Source organism: Phymastichus coffea, unplaced genomic scaffold (assembly GCF_024137745.1).
Source record: "Phymastichus coffea isolate CEN01 unplaced genomic scaffold, Cenicafe_Pcof_1.1 PCOF00033, whole genome shotgun sequence".
In the NCBI taxonomy this organism is placed as follows: Eukaryota; Metazoa; Arthropoda; class Insecta; order Hymenoptera; family Eulophidae; genus Phymastichus; species Phymastichus coffea.
In genome coordinates, this window is record NW_026706844.1 from 2,626,057 (window position 1) to 2,643,110 (window position 17,054).

A 17,054-nucleotide genomic window follows, 5' to 3' on the forward strand; every position below is an offset into this window, starting at 1 on the left:
ATGTTCGAATACTTAAAAACTACGTTGAGTTTATCTTTTACTAGAAACAAGTTATAACTAACAGATAACTTCTACGAGTAAAACATATTTTAATTAAGATATTTTTCAATTATATAAGTTTCTTATAATAATTTGTGTTGGTAAATATTTTAGCAGTAAGCTAAATATATAAATAGAACTTACTTCATTATGCAGCGATGATGTTTCACACATTCAACAAGTGTATTTTTTGAATAGAGTGAAGAATAGGAGTAGGTCGAGATACTATTTCTTGAGCGTAGAAAATTATTGTTATCGAAAATGGTATTAGACTTTGTTATTTTTTTTAATCGATATTTTAATAATTCTAATTGAGAACATGCTTGTATCATCAACCAGCATATTAAAGTTTCATTAGCAATTTGCAGGTTAGCTGCTCCAACGTGGGCTATTGTTTGATGAAAAAAGGTTATCCAATAAATACTGCTTGATGTTATTTTATAGGGTATCCAAGCTTTAAAAGGCAAAATTCTGTTAACACTGACAAAAAATGTTCGAGCTGTTATTAATATGCACGTGGTCTCCGTCAAAGATGCATAGCACAATGTAACAAATCTACGAACAAACAAATCAAAAATGAAAAATTTCTTCTTAACATAATTTTTACGACTTTGTGATATTATTTTTATCAGTGATTATAAGAATAATTAGCTTATTCGAAGCCTTATACTAATTCAGACTTATCCTTGGTATTATGCAATATCATGACTAAATCTACACAAAAATTCACATTAATACCTTCGTTTAAATAAAGTTTATTATTTATATTATTGAAAAAAATGACAAATTGATTACTATTTTTAAATCCAGCCCAGCTCATGGTTTTGTTTAGTTTCTAACGAAAATTAAAAAAATATAAGTAAATAGTGGAAATCGTTCCTTTATTTTTTTATTAGTTTTGCGAAATCAAATATGTTTGGAAGATTTATACATATACATTTTCTCGATAACTTATTATAATGCCATTGTTATTAAAAGTATTATCTATCTATACCTGGCCTTCTCGTGAAATTTCTGTAGTAGATTTTGCTCTTCTATATTTTGTGCTCTACAGCGACTACTAGATAGATTTTTCAATAATTGAAGAATGTCGCTACGAAAATATAAAATGTTTGTCATTTTACAACAAACATTAAGCATAGATAAAACCATGAAACAATTTCCTGTTAACTCTTCGAAATTGTTTGCACTCATTATTATTTCTACTAAATGACTTAATGTGAATGAAGAAATTAAGAAATACATGATAAATGAAAATATATTATACAGACATTTTTTAAAAACCGTGTTAAGACTTTGAGGTGACCAAAAGCCGCAAACGGTTAAGATATGAAATGGCAAGGGTAACACTTCCATTTTAAAAATAATGTTCCAATTTAAGTATAAGTATAAATTATTTGGTACAATACCACAGTACAACCGTTATTCAGTCCTAAAATATCATATTATTTCAATGAGAAAGATGCAGTACTTTACTTGGCTCTTTCTCAGTAAACGTACGAACTCCCTTTTACAAGCCTATATTTAAGATCTATACTTGAAAATGACGTACAATCTAATTACAAGTCAAATGAGCTGCGTCGAATATAACGTAGTACAGAAATTGCTGGTTTCACATCATTCAAAATATATAAAGACAAGCTCATCCAAAGACTTGTTTATAGCAGATAAAGCTAATAACAAGTTTCGTATCAGTACTTAATTTCAGTAGCTATATGACAAAGTTGAAACTGAATTCTATTACAAAGTATAAGTGTACGCAAAAACTATTAATATTTGAAATCCTGTATGTTTGTTTTTGAATTCTGTAATAAGGAATAACACTCACGTATATGTATGTTTTGTTAACTCATTTATTATCAGAACTTAAGAAGTTAAAAAATATATTGATGACTTCTGAAGGTTCAAATGATTGCGAATAATATAAAAATATTTCATGTAATTGTCTTAAATAGTAACTTTTTATTAGTTATTTTAAGCAGTATCTATAACAGTGGATCTAAAAATAAGAATCGATTGAAATTTCGTATAAATGTGCAATTAATTAAGTGCATTAAAATCTTTATTCAATTTTGGTGACCATTCAGAGCTTCAAAAGTAAGAAATAAATTATTAAAAATTATACGTGGTCTCATTGAGGGTCTTATAACAAAAAGGGGACGAAACGAAAATCGCCAGATAATTCAAGCGAGTAAATTATCAAATTATATTCAAAACTTAATTTCAGAAATATGGTTACATAGAAGATACAATTGTGTATCTTTTTCCTAAATAAACTTTTTTATAATTTTTATAGTTTCTGATTTATTTCAATAAAAAGACATATTTAAGCGATCAAATTTTTTCAAAATTTTTCAATTCGACTCACCATAACATTCGTAAATGATGATATTGGTTTCTGAAACTTTAGCACGATAAACTTTTATATATTGAGCTTCTGTTAAACTTATGTACGATCTTTAATAATAAATAAAATCAAAATGGCGAATTTTTTAAAACATTTGTTTATAAATTCCTTTTTAAAAATTTAATTGAAAATGTTGTGCGAGGAAAATTTGAATTTCTAGTTTTTAATTATTCTAAAATGTTCGTTATGCTGTCCAAACGTTTTCCTGATAATTTTATCTCATTATCTCTTATTTTTTACGAGCCATGGCAATTATTTTACGAGCGCGCGACACATACATATCTACCATCCACCATGCGACTGACCGGTCGAAGACAACTGAAATTTTCCGAAGAAATATGCTTAGAAATGTTTATGTTTCGATAATTTATATCGCTTCGATTCGTACTATTCGTAAATATTTCATAGTATTTAATTGTTGTTTATTTATTTAGTTCTTGGTTCTAATCATTAAATCATTTAAGTATTTACATTATTGATAAGAGATCTTTATTTTATAAAATATATAACACTTTATAACTTTTTTAGCATTTATCATAATAACATCAAATATTAAATTAAGAATTATAGCAAATTTTTTAATATTCAAACTAGAACGGATGAAATCGAGTTTCAGAGTTCGCTCTGGAAAAGGACCTTTTTCACCTAGAAGGACTCGTTAATCGACAAAAAGTCAATCCGTGCAACCCCTCTGAATATTGGCCTGCAATACACTGGTACCCTCGGAAAATCAAAAAACGGAAATTTAGGGGGTGAAAAGCCACTTCTGTCGAAAAAAATGTAATATTTTAGTTAACAAAATTCTAAAAATGAGCAGCTTGAGGCATTAGATAGCACTTGGAAAACCAAATAGATCGTCGCACAGGCGATGTCGCGTAATGTACTATTCATTTCGATGAATTATCACGGATAGATATACGAGGTCTGTCCGGAAAGTATCGGACCTACGTTTATATCTTCGCGCCATAGTGTTCGAGCGACCTCTACCGGACAGAAACGTCAACAGTAAAGCCTCACGAATCTATTGGTTACTTACTGACACTTGCCGGATGTATAGTTCATGCGCAGCGTGTCTTTGTTTACAGTGCCTTTTTCGCGTTCATCGGATTTTGATATTGTCAAAAATGACTGAAAAACAAGATCAACGAATTTGCATCAAATTTTGTTTTCAACTCGGAAAAACGAGTTCGGAAACTATTGAAATGATGCAAAAGGCCTTTGGAAGCGAGTGTATAAGCAAAACACGAATATAAGAGTGGTATAAACGGCTCAAGGATGATCGCACTTCTGTCGATAGTGATTTTCGTTCCAGCCGACCTTCGACGACAAAATCGCAGATAATATTGAGCGGGTGCGACTTGCAATCGAACAAGATCGTCGTATGACTGTGCGAGAACTAGAAGAAGACCTTGGGATACTAAAAACTATCATTTCAGAAATTTTAGGAATGAAATGCGTGTGTGCGAAATTCATCCCAAAATTGCTCACAGCAGAGCAGAAGAACATTCGCTTAGAAATCGCTCTGGACAATCTGGAAATGGTCAATAATGATGACAATGTTCTTAGAAAAGTTATTACAGGTGATGAATCATGGGTTTATGGTTATGATCCTGAAACAAAACAACAATCTTTACAGTAGAAACATTCTGAATCGCCAAGACCAAAAAAGGACGTCAAAGTCGGAGCAATGTTAAGTTAATGTTGATTGTTTTTTTCGATTGTGAACGTGTACATCACGAATATGCACGAACAGGTCAGACAATCAATAAAGAATACTACGTTCAAATTTTGAAACGTTTGCGTGATGCAGTAAGAAAACGGCCGCACTTTTGGGAAAGTAATGACTGGCTTCTCCATCACGATAATGCGCCAGCGCATCCATCCAATCTTGTGCAGCAGTTTTTGAGCAAACACTATATCGCATTGCTTCGACAACCTCCATACAGTCCCGACATACCCCGTTGTGACTTTTGACTTTCAAAAACTAAAAAAACCACTCAAAGGACACCGATTCGATGACAAAACGACGGTTGAAAACAATGCGACGAGTGTACTTAAGGCTATCCCTAAAAGTGAGATCCAGGACTGTTTTTAAAAGTGGAAACATCGATGGAACCGTGTTATTCAATCAAGTGGGGATTACTTTGAAGGATGCCACCCACCAGATGATAAAGAATAACGCTAGCACGAAAATATAAAGGTAGGCCCGATACTTTCCGGACAGACCTCGTATTGATCGGCTCTTTGCGATTCATACTTGGTCACTTGCTTGATAGTGACTAAGTATGGGTCCCTAGAGTTAACGACGAGGACGTGACCGGTCTTATGACACCACATTCACGCGCACATTCACTCACTCATTCATACATATGAATACATTCAAACATCATTCGCTGATCAATAGCCAAGGGTTTTTATTTTTACGTCGTGGTATTCCATAAAAAAAATTTATAAAAACATTAATTATATGTATATCGTAATCAAAAATTTAATATTTTTTACCAACAATATTCGACATAGTCTTCGTTCTGGCTAATTATCTACGCCAACTTAGCTTGAAAATCCTTTTTATGATTTTGGCAGTTGGCGATTTTTTTCATGTCTTTGAAGAAAAGGTGAGCGTGGCACATTTCGTGTAAAATTTTGCTGGTCACTCTCTCCAAAGACTCGTGTCTTGACACGTTCACGATTATTTGTCGTTCGGTAAAATTAAGTATACCGAGATTTTGTTCGCCCGCAAACTCGCGATATATCCGCCACTCTTTCATTTCAACGTCTTCATTGAAATATCGGTGGCGAAAATAATCAAAAGTAAGCACGCAAATCAATTTTCTTATAATTGATTTTACTAGACGGCTTGAAACGAAATAAATAAAAATCATTCAATAAATTGCCAGCAATTCATCCGGACAATTCTACAATAGACATAATTACTACTTACTGCTGATTGATACAAGCACCACTGAAAAAAAAAAGTTTCATGTGCTTTGTTCTCAAACACATTGCAAGCCTCCGTCGCTGATTAGCACTGATGGAGCATAAATAGAGCGACGTTAAATACAAAAAAAAGAAAAATTACTACTTACCTCTTAAGGGTCAGAATCTTAACATCCAGCGAACGCGACGTACGCCAACTGCTTCGTCGAGTAGCATCAGTTGACATTCTGGCTTTCACGGTATCTGTAACTTAATAGAAAAAAATACAGTTATGAATATAAGTATTACAAAAGTAGAGAGAGAAACACACGAACTTACTCTATTTCTACAACAAACTACAAGTAAAACTACAAGTACAAACACGAAGAAGAAAAATAAGAAATGCTGTGGTGTCCTTTTTTTTGCAGCTGACTCAGCAGCAATACTTCCGAGCGAGACATGAAACAAAAATCAACTGCAAAATTAAGGGAGGTGGTGGAAGAGAGATCAAACTCAAGTTACGCGACCCATGAAATGTGGCTGCCACGATGCCTAGCGTGCCAGTAATTGTTGGATGTCAGGAGTCAACCTGAAACAGAAATCAGCTGAGCAATTAGTAATTGTAAATTAATATAATAAAATTTCATCGGTTCTTCGCGATCTTGACTTGGTCACTAACACTGGATTGTAACAAATTATATATCCCAAGGGTTAACGACGAGGACGTGACCGATCTTCTGACCCCGATCCTCGAAACATCGTTAAAAATCCATCACACACATACATACACAATAGCCGATCAAGACAATAACACAACTTTATGTACTATAGAAAAAAAGCCGAGGAAGAGCAGCTATTACGAAGATAAACAGGACAGGTATGAATAACTTTGTAATGTTAAGTGGTTCCGCTCCTAAATAAAAAGGCACACCAATATTTCACTGAAAATTTGAAGAATCGAATTTAAGTTTAATTTCCGGACATTTCTCGAAATGTCCGGACGTTCTACATACATATTGGATTATGTCCGGACGTTATACAAATATTTCGCACGGAATTCAAAGAATGTTAAAAACTTAATATTATAGTATTGTATACTAATTAACATAATAATGTCCCCGCAATATTGGTTAATGTCCGTACATATTGGTATGAATAGGCGATCAAGACAATATCACAACATTATGTACTACAGAAAAAAAAGCCGAGGAAGAGTAGCTATTAAGAAGATAAACAGGACAGGTATGAACAACTGTGTAATGTTAAGTGGTTCCGCTCGTATGTTTTTAAGTTATGTTTAGAATAATGACATTTTGATTTTCTCTCGTTCCGTTGAACAACACATACACGATTTTCAATTTGTATTTCGTAGCACTCTTAGTCTCCTCGGACGAAAAGGCTACTCGTCAATGCTGCATCAAAATATATTATTACAGGTGTCTCTCAGAACTGCTTGAGTTTTTGAACTATAACTACTAATGGTATACTAAGCAGCTCCTAAAGAGCGCATCACAGCCATACAAGATTTTACTTTGCCAGAAGCTCTCCTGAGGATCTACGACGTCGTTTTCTTGGCATGTGTGTGTGTGTGTGTGTGTGTGTGTGTATGTATGATGGATTTTTATCGATGTTTCGAAAATCGGAGTCAGAAGATCGGTCACGTCCTCGTCGTTAACCCTGGGGATATATAATTTGTTACAATCCACTGTTAGTGACCACGTCAAGTGTATTTCAATAAATCTATACATACTAAAAAAATACGGATTCAAATTCGAAGTCTCACCCTATTATATATCAACTTTAAAACAAGATAAGCATGTCAATCTATTGTTACTACACAGCAATTATATTGATGAGAATGAAACAGAAAAATCTCATAGATCAAATAACAATGATAATTTCAAATTAAAATTCCACTGTGTATGGATTAAAAACTTATCTGCTCTTGTTAGAAGTCAAGTAACGAAACATACTGCACAAATTTATCTATGTGAACGCTGTCTCCACTATTTCAATAATAAAAAAAAATTGAATATTCATGAGACAGGTTTTTCAAAATTAAATAAATATAGAGTTAATCTACCTAATTTTCCTCTTTTGAAATTTAATCATTACGATCGAAAAAAAATGGTTCCATTTATTATGTGGGGTCAGGACAGTCGCGACCGAGCGACGCATTGCGGCAGCACCGGCGGAAGCAATAGCTAGCGCCGCGAATTTGCCCGCGGGAAGACTTAGAAAACAAGTCGGCGCGAGCTCTTGCGCGCATCGATTCGGCTCGCATCGCGTTATCGTCAATAGCGGCGGCCCAATTGGTGTAATTTAATAAATATCCAGTAGATTTTATTCCGCTCAGTGTTGACTACATTATTTCCCCTGAACACATATCTCCAAAATTATAAATGCTGATTTAGAGTGCTTATTGAAACCAGTAAATAATGGACGATCCTTCCAAGATCATGAAGCCTTTAGTGTGGGACTTTATATAAAATGTAATTACGATGATTCTAAATAAATCTTCAAGATGTATAGAAAAAAATTGAATGAAGAACAATCACCCGCACAATGGATTGTCAACCAATTTCAGATTTTGTTAGATGAAATAGATCAAATGCTATAGAAATGAATCTTTCGAGGCGCAATCAAATGGATTTCAAGATGAGCAGTGTGTCATATTTTTAGAAAATATTTTCAACGTGATGAAACAAGAGTTAGAGATCATTGTCATTTGATGAGCCGATTTAGAGGTTCTGCACACGCATCCTGTAATTTAAAATATAAGAATCCTTATTTTATACCAGTCGTCTTCCATAACCGTACTGGATATGATTCTCATTTAATAATAAAAGAAATAGTTACTAGCTCTGATCTTGAGGGAAATGTGACTGTTCTAGCTGAAAACAAGGAAAGATATATAGCTTTCATAAAACACGTGGACGGTAGTACTATAAATTTTCGATTTATTGATTCCTTTCGTTTTATGCCATCATCTCTCGAAAAACTGGCTTCATACTTAACTAAACTAAATATTGTAGAACATGAATTCAAGATAGATAAATATACAAAAACACAAATAGAATTATTGAAGAGAAAAGGCGTTTTTCCATATGAGTATGTTAACAGTTTTGAAAGATTAAAACAGACTCAATTACCACCTATCGAAGATTTTCATAGTCAATTGATAAATAGCAACATCTCGGAAGCTGACTATGAGCATGCACAAAAAGTGTGGAATGCATTTGACATCATTGATTTAGGACAGTATTCTGATTTATACTTAAAAACTGACGTATTACTCTTGGCCGATATTTTTGAAAATTTTCGTAAACCTTGTATGGATGCGTATCAACTCGACCCAGCACACTATTATACTACTCCTGGATTAACATGAGATGCTATGTTAAAGTGCACAAAAATTGAGCTAGAACTTTTAACCGATATAGACATGGTTTTATTCATCTAAAAAGGTATTCGAGGAGGTATTAGTCAATGTTGTAATAGATATTCAAAAGCTTATAATCGAGATATGGGCTCAGAATACAATGAAAAAGAACCAAGTAAGACTTTGATGTACTTCGATTTTAACAATTTATAATATAACAATTTATATACATGGATGGGCGATGACGCAATCATTACCGTATAAAAATTTTAAGTGGGTCTCTAACATTGATGAACCTAATTTTTTCGATGTTTTCGATAATAATGAGGTTGGATATATTTTAGAAAGTAATCTAGAGTATTCTAAAGAACTACATGACGAACATAAGGACCTTTCTCTTTGTCCTGAACATAATCACACCTCCCGGATCAACGCAGAAAAAACTTTTAACAACACTGTATAATAAGGAATGGTATGTCATTCACTATAGAGCGCTAAAGCAGGCTATCAAATACGGACTCAAACTAAAACAAATACATAGAACACTACAGTTTAATCAAAAGCCGTGGCTTAAAACTTATTTAAATTTGAATTATGAAAAAAAGAAAATGAGCTAAAAATGAGTTTAAAAAGTTATTCTATAAACTCATGGTTAATGCAGTGTACGGAAAGACTATGGAGGATGAAAGGAAGCGAAAAGACGTCAAATTGATTAGTGGATGGGGTGGTAAATATGGAGCAGAAGCACGGATTGCTCAACCTAACTTTCATAGTAGTTCAATCTTTGATAAAAATTTAGTAGCAATACAGTTATCATGGACGTCTATTAGTATTAAAAAACCAATATATATTAGACTTTGTGTGCTCGATCTCTCAAAAACATTAGTATATGACTTCCACTATGGCTACATAAAAGAAAGACTAGCTCATAAAGCAAAATTACTTTATACTGATACAGATAGCCTCGTATATGAATTTCAAGATGTTGATATATGTGAAATAATGAAAGAAGATATCAATAAATTTGATACATCAGATTACTCAGAAAATAATCAGATTAATATGCCGTTTTTTTTTTTTTTTTTTTTTTTTATTATTTTAATTGCTTCAAATCTATATTATAGATTTATTTACAATACATAGTTCATACGGAATGTGAAATATTGAGTTATGTTAGCTAGTGAGAAGGTGGAGAATTAGGTTTACAAGTATTTACATTGAGAGATTGACTTACAGTTTAATATTACATTTGTCAAGGAATTCAAGTATGCATTTTGACGCTGGTACATTGGGTTCGGCAAATATTAGAGACATTTTCATTGGCAATTGAAAACCTAATTTTATAATCTGTCTTGTCAACTGTTGTCTGTGGTCATTTAGCAGAGAGCATTGCCAAATAATGTGATCAAGGTCCTGAGGGAATTCTTGACAAGCGCACATAGGATCGTCAGTTAAATTAACTCTAGCCAATGACGCTGCTAAGTTGTAGTGATCTGCTCGACAGCGGTTGATGGTAGCTATGAGCTTTCTGGAAAGGCTTAACTTGTGAAACCACGAGTGAGAGGAATCCTTATAACATATTTGGAAATACATTTTACCTTTATCTAGGGATGTAGTTAGAATTTTTTCTCTCGTGTTATCGCGCATATTTTTTTTGTATTTTTCTTTCAGATCTGTGAAAGGAATGTTAAGATTTTCCAGAGCGTTAGGGTTGTTTTCGGCGTCTTTGGCTAGAGAGTCAGCGAGTTCGTTGCCCTCAATGCCAGAGTGAGAGGGAATCCAACATAATTTAATCGTATATTGGCCTTTATTTTCTTTTAAGAATTTTAGATACTTATCTTTGATTTGTAGGATATAGGGGTTAACTCTAATATCAATTTCAGGATTATTTAGACTTTGCAGTGCTCCTAAGGAGTCCGAGTGAATGCAAACATTTTTGTCTTTGTGCGCTAAGGCCATATCCATGGCGTCATTGATGGCAATGATCTCTGCTGTGTATATAGACGTGTATCTATGAAGCCTTCTGACAACGCTAATGTCTAGAGACGGGCAATGACAAGCAGAACTCGCGTATTTATTTTCTCTGTCTTTACTTCCGTCAGTAAATATTTCAATAATCGTAGAATCCGAGTTAAGTTCTCGCAGTTTTAAGGTCGGATTAGACGATCGTTTGAGAGTTTTGCCTATTTCTACGTCGATCGGCATGGAAGTGATCAGAGTTGCATATTCGCATTTATAGATTTGGTACATATTAGATTTGATAAGAGGCATTTGCGATTTGTAGAGTTCTATAATGCAATCCTCGAACAGTCTGTTACGCTTTCTCTTTGATTTTTTAAGGGTGTTATTGTAGTATCGCTTAACGTTTTTATGAACCAATAGATCTTCGTTAGTTATAATTTTGGATAAAAACGAATAGCATAAAAATTTAGCTCTTTCCCTAATGGAGGGCAACTTAGATTCAGCAAGTAAGACATTGGTGGGGGTAGTTTTGCGAAAGCCTAGGGCTGCGCGGATAGCGGCATATTGGATTTTTTCTAGCTTGTTACTCAGTTCTTCCCTAGTAGGATAATATACAAAACTGTTATAGTCTATTATTGAGCGCACAAAGCTCTTATAAAAAATCAGTAGTACTTTAGGGTGTCCACCCCACCAAATGCCTTGTAGATACCTCAGAATGTTTAGGGCCCTATGGCATCTATTTAGGAGGCTACTTATTTGCTGTTTAAAGGAAAGAGAATAATCGAAGATGACGCCTAGAAATTTTGCCGTTTCGCTTGATTTGATGGTGCATTCGTCGTTAATTGCAAGTTTAGTTTGGCCAGGGAGGATGCCATTTCTATTGAAAACAATAAAGACAGTTTTATGCGGAGCGAGGTCTAAGCCTAGAAGCGAAAGATTGGCGTCTATGAAATTGATTGTTTTGGGTAAGGAATTTACGTTGTTCGAGCAGAGTGCGATGTCGTCTGCGAATTGGTATGCAGAGACTGTTCTGGGTATTTTATTCGCAATACTGGAGACGTAAATTAAGTAAAGAAGAGGACTTAGAACTCCTCCTTGTGGCACACCTTTATATGTAAGATAACATTGATCTTCCAGGCTGGAATAAATATGTCTTTCGTAAGTAAGAAATTTAATAAACTTTACAAGCTTGTAAGGACATCCTATCTCCGCTAATTTTTTGATGAGTAGGTCGCTGTTTACATTGTCGAATGCACCACTAACGTCAAGAAAAGCAGCGTACAAGTTTATGTTCTTTTTAAAAGATTCTTGTATTTTGATAGTGAGATTCGTTAAGTTGTCAGAGCAAGACTGGCCTTTTCTAAATCCGGATTGTGAGTTAGGTAGTACATTCTCTCGCTCGATCCACCACTGCATTTTATTTTTAATGATATTCTCGAATAATTTACAAAAGGCGGAAGTAAGGGAAATGGGGCGAAAGTTAATTCCATCCGATTTGGAGATCAAATGAACATATGATTTTTTCCAGTCTTCTGGGAAGTGGCTAAGTCGGAACATTTCATTGTAAATATCAACTAGAAGAAGTTTGTATTTTAAAGGGAGATTATAAATTATGTGGTAATCGATACCATCAATGCCTGGAGAGGAGTCGAAATTACGTGAGTCTAAAGCTAAATTCAGTTCGGCGAGAGTAAACTCACTTTCGAGAAAATTATTCTTCTGACACTTTGGGAAATAATCGGGTTTGGTAGGAACCCACGGTGGGCATATTTTATTTATAGCCTTCGTTTTATTTTCAATTTGCAGGTTTTCAGACATATGAGATGGAGTAACTTTCACCCACTTGTTTTTAAGGATTTTTGAAGTATTCCAAACATATTTTATGTTTGTGTGACAATTGAGACTTTCTGCGAATTTTATAAAGCTTTGTCTTTTTTTATTTTTAAAGGTTTTACACGCGATTGCTCTAAGCCTTTTAAATTCAGTAAAATCAGTAGTGTCTTGTGTTCTCTCCCATTTTTTAAAAGCTTTATTCCTGGAGTCTCTGATTTCTTTGCATTCGTTATCCCACCAGGCAACGGGGTTGCGATGGAATTTAATGTTAACAAATTTTTTGATAGGAGTATTTTTCTTAACTGAATCAGAGATGATTTTAACATAAAAGTTATATTTCTCGTTGGGAGAAAGATCGTTATACTCTGGAGTGAGAAATACAGAGAAAGCTTCATTAAGTTCTTCATTGACTTTTTGCCAGTCGGTGCGAGATGATCTGATTTTGAAATTTTTTTGATGGTAAGTCATTTTTTGGGAATTGACTTGTATATGTATCGGGTAGTGATCGGATCCCACGGTATCAGTATGAGCCTGTGTTTCTACCATGTCTCTAATTTTATTGCTTGTTATTATGAGGTCAATATTGGATTTGGAAGTGGTATCAATATGTGTAATAGTGTCGGTGTTGTGAATAAAGAAATTCGATTTTTTAATTGATTCTAAAAGATTTTTGCCATTAGAATCAGATTTGTTGCAATTCCAAATTTCATGGTGTGAGTTAAAATCTCCTACGAGTATGTTGTTACATCTAAGGTCAAAGTTAGAAAATAGTAGATCCCATTCTTGTTGGCTCATAGTATTACCGGGGGATCTATAGCATATATAAAGATTAAACGCAGGTTCGACATTGGTTATACGTAGACCGCAAAATTCGATTGAATCGTTCGGAGTAACAAGGTTGTCGATTTCTCTATAGGCAATATTTTTGCGAATAAGTAACACAATACCTCCTCCTGAAGAGTCTTTTCTATCTTTTCTAAAAGTCAAAAAGCCTGGAAGCTGAAAACTTTTATTGTCACTGAGCCAGCTTTCTACGCACACAAAAATGTCGATATTTTGGAGTAAGGCGGGGAGATCTTCCTTTCTTCTCATTATACTGCGGGCATTCCAAAAGATTAATCTGAGAGTTGTGATTGTAGATGATACGTTTCCGTTCATATCCATTTTTTTTTTTTTTTTTTTTTTTTTTTTTTTTTTTTTAATTTTCTTCCATTTCGTCATTTGAACTGTCGATGTCCATTGGTTTTTCTAGCCTCTTGATTATTCTTTTGATTCGTGCTTTTAGGGTTTTGTCTTCTAATCGAGATTGAGTATCCTGGAGCATATGGAGAAGCGCTTGCTCGTTCGAAGAGTGATGTTTGGCGATGGCTTGGATGTCGTTGCTGCCGTAGGTTTCGAGGAGAAATTGCTTGAGTTCCTCATACGTGAGAGGATAGGCATGGGCACTTTGTATGATATGCTCTTTGACAGAAGAGAGCTGATTTTCTATATCTGTTATCGTAGTTCTTTTCTTGAGGAGCTTAATCGGGGACTGGTCGGTCGACGAATTTTTCGTTATAGCTTTTACGTTCGTAGCTTGAGTTCGTGTAAGTTCGCTATTTTCCGACGAGGAAATGCTGAGCGGACGTTTGACTCCAGTGATCAGAGGTTTTACGTGTGCCGTAGAGGAGCTTGGAGGGGGCATCAAGCCGCTCCCGGTAGCGTCATGTCTTGTCACTGTAAGCTCCGTGAAGTTGCCTTGAGAATGAGTTGACGTGGAGTCCGACGTGGAGGGGAGTGAGGGGAATGCTTGATTCTGATCACTGTTCGACGTGTTTATGTCTTCTTGGGAGGGAGATATTTGTGTCTCTATGTTTTTACATTGTCTTGCGAGATGTCCCTCTTCTTTACAGATGAAGCAAGTAAGTTTTTCGCTTGAGAGATAAATCCAGTACTCTGTGTCATCGTAGTCGATCTTCATACTTTCGGGTAGCTTCGCAATATCATTCGGGCTTATGTACATTTGTCTTCTGAAGCTCATGATGTGAGTATATTCGGGTTCGTTGATGCCGGCTCTTAAGAAAGTTATTTTGGAAGACGGTTTAATATCGAATTCAAGTAATTTTTTTTCTATTTCTGTGTGAGGAATGATTGGGCACACATTTGAGAGAATAATACGTTTGGCCTTGGATACTAGTAGTCTGAGCGGAAGAATGTGCGAGCCAATGTTTACAGTTGAGCCCGGTGCGGTAATTTTGTCAGCGAGTTCTTGCGTACTTAGGTATAGACAAACTCTACCTTGCGAGATTCGCGAGGCAAATGTAATATTCTTTGGACCAACCATCTTACCTATCGCTAATACGTAATCTTTGATTTGAAGGCCTTCTATCGCATCCGTAACTATGGCTTGGTCTTTCTTTGGATACTCTAGAGCATGAGAGTACAATACTTTGGAGGAATTTTCTTTATCAGTTGACATTGTGGGTTTTTTTGTTGTTTCTTGTGTGGGTAGACCGTTCCTGTTTCCAGAAAGGGTCATCGCAAACACTTATCGAGTGTGGAAAGTGCAAGCGCACTTTTCCACACTCACAATTATACTATAAACCACTTATTAGCACGAGACTTGTTACGAGAAACGTATTTCTATATCTATAGTAATCACTCGCTTGATGGAACACGTAGGTAAACACGTCTTACCTCTACGACGATCCGATCGAGACTCAATATGCCGTTAATTTAAAAAAAACTTCTCAGTATTATGAAAGATAAATGCAATGGTAATATTATGAGAGAATTCATTGGGCTTCGAAGTTAAATGTATAGTGTACGAGTACTAATAGAAAACCATCAACCAATAAAGAAAGCAAAATGGGTAAAAACACATACTGTCACAAAAACAATAGATCATGAAGATTATCGAAACTGTTTATTGGATTTAGAAATTATTATGCGTGAGCAATGCAATATACGAAGTGTATTACATCAAGTAACAACGGAAAGAGCGCAGAAAGCAGCACTAAGTCCATATGATGATAAACGATGTATATTCGATAAAAATCCTGATACACTTTCATGAGGTTATTACAAAACTATTGAAACGTCAAAGCTTAAAATCAGCAATGCGGAACAACGAAGGAAGAGAAAGATCATAAAAATGGAAGAAAATCCTCAAAAAAAGTTGTAAGCTTCCTCCAACCTCCGATAGAAGTCGCTCAGGACAGAGTATTAACAGTGGGGAGGAAGAAGAGTTAGTTAGGAAAAGACTAAAGATAGAATAGTGATAGAGTGGGGGACAATGGTAAAGTGGGGGACAACGGTAGACATGGCGACTGAAGTCGGAGGAGTAAGGCAATGGAATCATATGAGAAATTACTCAAGTGGAGATAAGGCGAAAAAAGAGGGAAATTACGACGGCTCGAGTTCTCAGAGAGGGGATGCATGGTACAAAACGGAGAACACACCTCAGTCCGTCGTAGTTATTTAGCAGCAGCTTGAACCAACAGCAGTAGTCTCTTCCTAGTTCTCCTCTTCCACTTCTAGATTTGTAATAGCGTCCGCGTGCAATGCCGATAAATTCACCACTATTACCAATTATTTATAAAGGGGGAAGGTAAGGAAGGCGGTGTATCGCTCCAAGCAAAGCAGGAAGGAGAACAGCGGGCAAAATAACTTCACACACACTCAATTTCGTTAACAAACCGTTTATTATAAATGCACTACCTCGAGTGCCGACGAGAGTACAAACCACTTAATACTAATAACACGCGAACTTATTCTAAACGAGATGACCGGCACGTTAGCGCCATGTCACCTCGTTAACCGGCTCAAACGACAACATATACTAGACACTGCCAAAAACTACGCCGGCTCGGGGAAGCCTGGCGTAGCAACGCGAACCGTGAAAATCGCCGAGGAAAAGGAGAGATATAAAGAGAGAGAGGAATAGAAGACCTGACCAATTTCGGCGGACGTCGCTGTCGCTGGCAATTTAGAAGGTGTCCCACCGGCGGTTTGGCAGGGAGACCCTTGGCTGCTGTGTGGCCGGCGATTTGGCAGAAGAACCCGTCGGGTGTTGTCTCGATGACGGCTTCTTGCAGGAAACCTCCTGACTGCTGCGTCGCTGGCAGAGAGAATCCCGTCCGGCCAATCTGTCGAGGAATGCCGACTTCTTCCCGAACAAAGGGGCAGGCTTCGCAGCGATGGTCCAACTAACTAATGCGGCCGATTACTCTCGCGTGCGTGCGCGTCACTGTCGCGAGTGCATGATGAGCCGGCTACTCACGCCTTCTCTCACCACTCGCCTCCTAATCGACGGCACGCGGCAATGCCGGTCGCGACAAGTGCCGCGCGCCAAGCCCAACCACTAGACTATAGTTTCTCTCTCTCTCTCTCTCTCTCTCTCTCTCGCACTCTCAATGTTCGATTGCGTCGTCGCGTCCCTGGCCTCGTCCTCCGCTCTCGTGCGTTACTGAAAATGAAAAAGGGCAGGCATCAGGCACGTGATAAAAACGTGCGTTTGATGCCGGCCGTGTGCCT

At 36.0% G+C, this 17,054-nt stretch overlaps 1 protein-coding gene across 1 annotated transcript in view; it reads right to left on the reverse strand.

Annotated features, from left to right (window-relative positions):
* Nucleotides 1–1,395, reverse strand: part of LOC131663312 (uncharacterized) — a 232,876-nt gene extending 231,481 nt beyond the window's left edge. The window contains exons 1-2 of the mRNA XM_058933661.1: nt 1,034–1,395; nt 184–594 (exon numbers count right to left, since the gene is read on the reverse strand). Of these exons, the coding sequence (XP_058789644.1) occupies nt 184–594; nt 1,034–1,395 (773 nt within the window). The remainder of the gene's footprint in view (nt 1–183; nt 595–1,033) is intronic.
* Nucleotides 1,396–17,054: the final 15,659 nt, after the last annotated feature.